Genomic DNA, 6,845 nt, shown 5'->3' on the forward strand with positions numbered 1-6,845 from the left:
AATGTGACCCCCGCCCTTGCCCTCCTTCAGGCAGCCTGGCCAACCCAGAGCCTGTTCTTTCGTCTGCAGGAGTTAGGATTGCACGGACTGGAAGCCACTTTGATCCCTGTTTTGTCATTTGAGTTTCTGTCTCTTCCCACTCTGTCAGAGAAGGTAAGGTCTGCCGGTGTCTGAGCACCGTGATGGCTACGTGCGACACATCTGGTTTCTGTAGAATCCGTGCCGGCCCCAGCCCAGGGCTTTCTTCCTTCCCTCGTTTTACTGCCCACCTTCTAAACTGGGCGGCACCCCACTAGCTCCGGATCCCATCGGCTGTGGGTCACCTGAGCCTCCATCAGCTCCGCCCTGACCTGAAGGCGGCAGGAGAGCAGGTGGGGAGGGCGCTGCCTGCAGTTCAGACCTGCCCTCTGGCCCCACCCCTGACCTCTGCAGGCGGCCTGTAGGCGCTCCTTTCCCTGCAGCAATGGGGGCCCAGCGGGCAGCGTGGCCCAGGCCTCTGGCCCACAAGAGGCAGTGCTGAGGCTCAAGACCAGGACCTGTCCCCGCAGCCTCGGCCCTGCCGCCCGGGCAGGAGGGACCCACACTGCCCAGTCCAGTGAGGCCAGAGGTTTCAGGGTAAAGGCGCAGTGCCCCGCAGCACCAGGCCCACCCTCCTGTCCTTCCCACCACAACCCGCCCCTCGCTCTCAGAAGAGCCTTCCTGGTTCCTCGTTCCGTTTGAGCTGAATATCCGGTGTTCGTTCAACTCAGCGGATATCGAGTGGCACCTGCCACGCTCCGTGCCTGGGTTGCGGGCGAGGCCCCGTTGGCTTGCTTTTCCACAACCAGCTTTAAAAGGGAACAAGAGACTTCACCATTGAGATCATTTCTAGGACCTCAGCTCAGAAAAGTCCTCCAGTTTCTTCAGCAACCTCTCCTTCACCACCAGCCGGTCTGCCCGTGAGGGAGGGGTTCTGGCTATGCAGGGAGCACGCCACATCTCAGCCTCTCCCACAGCCGCTCCCGCCTCTGAGTTTAACCCGAGGGGTGAGAACAGTCCCATCTCCCAGGCACTTTCACAGACTCCGTGGCGGGGTGTACACGGCGGCCCGGAGCCTGCCCCGAGGAAAGGGGCAGCAGGTTGTATCACCGCTGTCTTTGAAAGTCAGGGCTTCAGCCTGGACACCACCCCAGTACATAGTCCAGTTTTATTACAGATACAGGTCAGGTCTGCCTCCGGCCTGCTCCCCCTGCCCAGGCGGAGTCCCAGTGCCCCGCTCTGGTCGTCACGCCCACACCCTACATAGCACCTGCTGTCTCTCCCCTTGACGCTGAGCCACTTGAGGGAGATGCTACAAATAATGAATTCACTTAGAATAGGACCAGGCACACACACCCAGCTCTCAGTAAGTGATGAGTGGGTGGGTGGGTGGACGGATAAATGGATGGATAGATGGACAGAATGGATTAGTTTGCCCACCACTCTGTGAGCATTTGGAATTCTGGGTAATGTGGAGCTCATCACAAAGTGCCTTTGGGTTTGGTGTGCAGCTGTCGCGTCCGGAAGGCTACGGAGGGCTCATTTTCACCAGCCCCAGGGCAGTGGAAGCGGTGGAGCTGAGCCTGGAGCAGGACGGGAAAAGCGAAGGTGAGGGCAGGATTCCTCCCGTTGGCGATACTGGATTCCAAAAATCAGGTTTGAACACTGCAGTGACTCTTAGCTCTAAGGTATTTAGGTACCGAGTTATTTCATGTTTGTGTAGCCTTTGGAGGGGGCAGAAAATGGCCTTCTGTAAGCGATTCTTGCTGTCCCACCTTCAGACCGAGCCGCCACCTTGGTCTGTCCGAAGGAACACCTTCGCGCTAACGTTTATGGAGTGCCTACTGTATACCAGGCTCCATCACTTTGCAGTCATCATCTCCTCTAACCCAGGGGCACACACCCTGTGGTCCTTCTTTCACAGATGAGAAGACTGAGGCTTGGCAAGAGTGGGCACTAGTCCAAGGCCATGGAGCCAGTCAGCCAGGCCTGGCCGTCATGGTGATGAGTGGAGGTAGCAGGGTGGTGCTTACCCAAAGGGCTTGCAGTGAGCTGGGCCTGGGTTCAGGGGTCATTCCGACCTTGGTGAGTCCCTGACCTCACTGAGCCTGTTTCCTTGTTGTAAAGTGGCCCAAGGATACCTGCCTCAGTGGCATCCCTTGCACTGGAGCCAGCTAGGACCTGGGCAGGTGACCCTGCAGATGTGGACAGCGCAAGGGGGGAGGGCGGTTAGTGTGGGGGGCTGCTCTTTAGGTTCATGTATTACTAGGTTGCCTTGTTCCCACGGTTTAGGATGAACAGGCGCCTGGGCAGCAGCTCTCATGGCCTCTGGTCTTTGCAACACACGTGTAATTTCCTGTTTTCCAGTCTGGAAAAAGTCTCTGAGAGAAACATGGAACGCTAAGCCGGTGTATGTGGTTGGAAATGCCACGGCCTCTCTAGGTAAGCAATTGGGGCAAAAATAAACACCAAAACCGTGACCGTGATGTTGTGATTCATAATACAGGGTGTCCCCCAAAATGTGTACACACTTTACAGCTGAAATGTATTTAATAAACTCCGCCTTTGTGACTGTTCAGCGTGCATGCACAGGTTTCGGGACACCCTGTGCATTCAGTCTCCGTCCCTGCTCCTGCACGGAGCTCCCAGAACTTGATGTTTCCAGGCGATGAACAGAGAGGTGTCTGGTTATTCATAACAAGCCTCCAGCACCTCCGCCAAGTTCACTTTAATGCGCTGACTTCTGGAAGGCCCTCACGCTGGAGCAGGTTGTTGCTGGGGAAGCAGCCCCGGGATTAGAGCAGGAACTTTCAGCTCCTGGGCCTCCGCACCAGCTCCGGGGAGAAGCGCGGGGCTGGGGTTGAGCCGACCCCGTGCAGGAGGCTCAGGTGGCTCCCGCGGGCCGGGTGCGCAAGGAGAAGCACACAGACGCCCTGTGGTGCCAGCGGGGGCCCAGCTGTGCTGTGCAGACCTGCGTCCCCGTGGAAGGTCTCAAGGTTCTGGGTGCACTGAGCCCATCCGGACCCAACCGAGGCCGGCACTGCAGCACAGGCAGGGCCTGGTTCCTGGACAGTCACAGTGGCCTGTGACTTTTCTCTGGGCTCAGCGCTGGTCATGATGTAAATGAAAGGCTGGCGTGTTGACCTTAGAGCAGCAGCTTGGCATTCGCCAGGCTCGTGTGAGCACCTCCTTTCTCAGAGACGGTCCACATTCCTCACTGACCCCGCCGCCCGGGCCCAGCCCTCCTCCCCATCCTCAGCGGGGTGACCAGTGCTCCGCCCGGAATGGGCTGTAGCAGCAGGAGGCTCACGAAAGTGGGGGACACAGCCCTCCCCCTAAATCACCTGCAGGCCTGGCAGCTGGTCAGCACCTCCCTCCCTCATTCCCGCCATGTCAGCCCCCACCTTCCTGGAGGGGCTGGCTTGCTGCCTCCCAGGATGAGGCCTCGCCACTGTCCACAGATCCTAAAGGCTCCCACCTGACCCAAGACCACCTCCCTCTGGAGCTCACGGAGGGGAGAAGGGAGAGGGCGGGCAGCTTGCTCCCATCGCCTGCAGCCGTAAAGCAGCCCCACCCGCTGTGTCTCCCCCCACGGACACGCTCAGTGGGGCTTAGAGAAGTTGGAGCATCACCCAGAGCCACAGGCCCAGGAAGCCTGGGCCCAGGACCGGCACCTCCATCAGAGCAGCCCGGCCCCTCCGCCAGGCCGGCCTCGGGGACTGTGTGTGGAGCGCACCTTGGCGTTTGCCCCTTAAGGGCAGCCCAGGAGCAGCGGGGCTCTGGGAGCCATGGGAGACGTGTTTGCTGTTTTCCAGTGAAGAAACTTGGCCTGGAAGCCGAAGGAGAAAGCAGTGGGAACGCCGAGAAGCTCGCAGAATATGTCTGTTCCAGTGAGTAGGAGAGGCCCCCAGTGTGGGTCTGGGAGCCAGGCCCTGGGGCCTTCGCAGTGTAAGCCACCCCTGGGCCCTTGTCTGTGCTTGAGACCCAGCCCACTCCGCTGCCCTGCACCAGGGACTAGAGGCAACGCGAACCCGGCACAGAGCGTCCGGGGATGGGGCTCGGGCTGGGCTGAGCGGGTGTGTCCACAGGGGAGCCGCCTGCCCTGCCTCTGCTGTTTCCCTGTGGAGCCCTCAGGGGAGAAGCGCTGCCGCAGATGCTCAAGGACAAAGGTATCGGCATGCTCTTCTTGCTTCCGGGGTGGCCGTAGTCAGGGCTGCAGAGACTGCAGGCACAGGGCCCGGCAGGACCTGAGGCGCATGTGGTCACTGAGTGTCACAGGAGGGGGTGGAGGTGACCTGGGCAGGGTTCGCACCGAGAGGACATCCAGGATGATCCACGAGGGCCGGTGCGTCCTGCAGCTCACCCTCCAGGCTCGCTCCCCTCCGTCCTGGCTCCGGGCTCACTGTACGGGAACCAGCCGTGCCCTGGAGCCTCTAACCCAGAGAGGAATCCCGTGGTGTTGGCAGATGTCACCTGCACACCCTCTCCTGTCACAGCGGGTCTGGGCCAGGGGGCGTCACCACGGTGTGGAGTGTGAACTTCAGGGTGAGACCGAACGGACTGCATCAGGGTGTGGGCCAGGAGGGCACCACCTCTGCATCCGGCTCTGGTCTGTGAAATGGGTAGAACAGAGCCGCCTCAGAGCTGCCTGAGCGTCTGTGAGTAGCACGCCCCTGGCCTCCGAAGCAGCCGAGACCTGTAATGATCACGTCACCCCCCTCGTCCCAGCCGGGCAGCTGTCCACACAGAGCACAGTCCCCGGGGCCATCGCAGGCCTGTAGCCTTCACCTTCCGGGTCCACAGGGAGACCAGCGCTCAGTGTTAGCGGCTGTCTCTGAGCGCGGCCCGGGGCCCTGGCAGGGCTCGGGGCAACAGGACCAGCAAGGGCGTTGGCCTTTGGAACAAGAACAGGAGAAACAGCGTGGCCCCGGGCGCCCCGGAGGCCACGTATGAACCAGAGGCCTGGCACGCCCGCTTCTTCCGTGGGTTTGGGGTGAACGGGTGAGCGTCGCTCCTGAGAGGTGTGCTGTCCGTTCATTTCTGAGCCTGATGCCCAGGGGCCGCCCGCCCTGCCTGGGGTCTGTGACTGACACTATGCTGTCACTCTGGGCCTCCTCCTCCCTGCAGACCCGGGGGATGTGGAGTCCCCAAATGGAACGGGAACATGAGACCCCTCGGAGCCTAGTCCATCCGTCTACAGTGGGTCCCTGGGGCCCCTGGGGGGCAGTGGCTCATCCAGGAGCACGTGGCCTGGGAGGCCAAGCTGGGATGCCCTTGGGCTCCTAACTCATGGCCCCTCCCAGGGCAATAGCTCTGTTTCCCGGTTTTGATCGTGTCCAGGGATTCCCATGGAAAGCATCATTGTCTATCGGAAGATCCCCCACCCAGGAATCCAAGTGAACCTGGACAGCTACTACTCCAAGCAGGTGGGCGCCTTTCCGGGGAGCTTGGACAGGCAGGCGCCGTGGTGGAGGCAGGGGGCATCGTTTCCAGGGGGGCTCACGCAGGCGGGTACCGTGGTGGAGGCAGAGGTGAGGTGTGGCCTCTGCATGGTTCCCCTCCCATCCGAGGCCTCGCGGAGGCTTCATCCCTGTCTGTGAGCTGGGAATAGACCGTGTGGTGGTTTCACGGGGTTAAACAGCACCTGAGGCCTGGAAGCCTGAGAGACGGGGCCTGAGGATGCTCATAGCAGGGCCTAGGAGCTGTCGGGAGAGGCTGGGAGTCTGGGTGGACTTGGCAGCCGGGCTGCTGCAGGCTTCCGTGGGGGAGTGCGGACGGGCGCCCGTGCGAGGGGTGGACGCTTTCCAGCCCAGGTTCAGTAGACGCAGGTGGGCATGCAGTTGGCTCCCCAGCACAGGAGGCCGTCCACCTGCTGTCTGCTCATTTCCGGGAAGGAGGGGCTGTTGGCAGAGAGCAGGCTCCAGTGCTGCCTGGCTTGCTCGGTGCCTGTGTCCTTGGCCAGGCAGACGGACCGGGGCTGCAGAGCCTCCAGGAGCTGTGCCAGCCTCTCGATCGCACCCCCTCTCTAAACCCCCGTCGTCTGAGTCCTCTCTACGGAGGAGCCGGGCCAGCACCCATCGGGGGCCCGCCGGCTGGGGGGCTACCTGGGGGCTTGGGGGTCCTTGGAGTCGAGCTGGGGGCTTTCTCCCTCAGCACCAGCAAGGCCCTGCTCTGGTCCTCCCCAGGGCATCCCGGCCAGCATCGCCTTTTTCAGCCCCTCCGGCCTCACCTACAGCCTCACGCACATCCGGGAGCTCTCTGGAGGCCGCGTCGAGCAAATCAAGGTGAGGCACTCGGTGCTTTTGGTCTTTTCAGATTTAAGCTTTTTTTACGAACCATCCTGAGTTTCCAGGGACAGTGAAGCACTCCCGACCTGGCGGACCCTGCGCAGCCAGTGGGACCCCCTGGGAGGCCGGGCTGTAGGACCCCAGCCCCCCTCCGAGCTCGCAGCGCCCCCTCCTGGCTGGGCTCTGGGACAGCTCACGCCTCAGTCCAGTTCCGCATTGGGCTCCGGGGTTGGCATCCGACCCCCTCTTCCATCTAAACACCTTGAGACGAGCTGCTCTGGGCGCTCACCCCCTTCTCCTGTCTCACTGGACAGGACGGGCATTTCCCCCTTTAGGGACCAGACTGTTGGCGTCCGCAGGTCCTCGCAGCCTCGTGGGCCTGTCCTGGGCCGGGGCGGGGCTGGAACTAGCTGGGCCTGAGGGGAGGCTGGGGTGTGACCCAAGCTAGAGGACAGACGTCAGCACCGTCAGCACCACCGGCCTCCTGACCTCCCGAGTGAGGATGGAGGCCTTTCCCCTTTCAGCGCCCGTGTCCCCACA

General features: G+C 61.8%; 1 protein-coding gene across 6 annotated transcripts in view; it reads left to right on the forward strand.

The window, feature by feature from the left end:
- The window catches only part of UROS (uroporphyrinogen III synthase), an 11,714-nt gene that overhangs the window by 3,643 nt on the left and 1,226 nt on the right, over nt 1-6,845 (forward strand). The window contains exons 3-9 of one of the 6 annotated variants that reach the window (XM_015572873.1): nt 31-153; nt 1,530-1,674; nt 2,386-2,460; nt 3,834-3,908; nt 4,107-4,187; nt 5,359-5,444; nt 6,204-6,302. In XM_015572873.1, coding sequence (XP_015428359.1) covers nt 31-153; nt 1,530-1,674; nt 2,386-2,460; nt 3,834-3,908; nt 4,107-4,187; nt 5,359-5,444; nt 6,204-6,302 — 684 coding nt within the window. Of the gene's footprint in view, nt 1-30; nt 154-1,529; nt 1,675-2,385; nt 2,461-3,833; nt 3,909-4,106; nt 4,188-5,358; nt 5,445-6,171; nt 6,303-6,845 lie in introns of all 6 variants that reach the window. The other 5 variants (XM_015572878.1, XM_015572876.1, XM_006754935.2 and 2 more) reach the window with 5 other exon arrangements.

The sequence above is a fragment of the Myotis davidii genome, unplaced genomic scaffold (assembly GCF_000327345.1).
Source record: "Myotis davidii unplaced genomic scaffold, ASM32734v1 scaffold72, whole genome shotgun sequence".
In the NCBI taxonomy this organism is placed as follows: Eukaryota; Metazoa; Chordata; class Mammalia; order Chiroptera; family Vespertilionidae; genus Myotis; species Myotis davidii.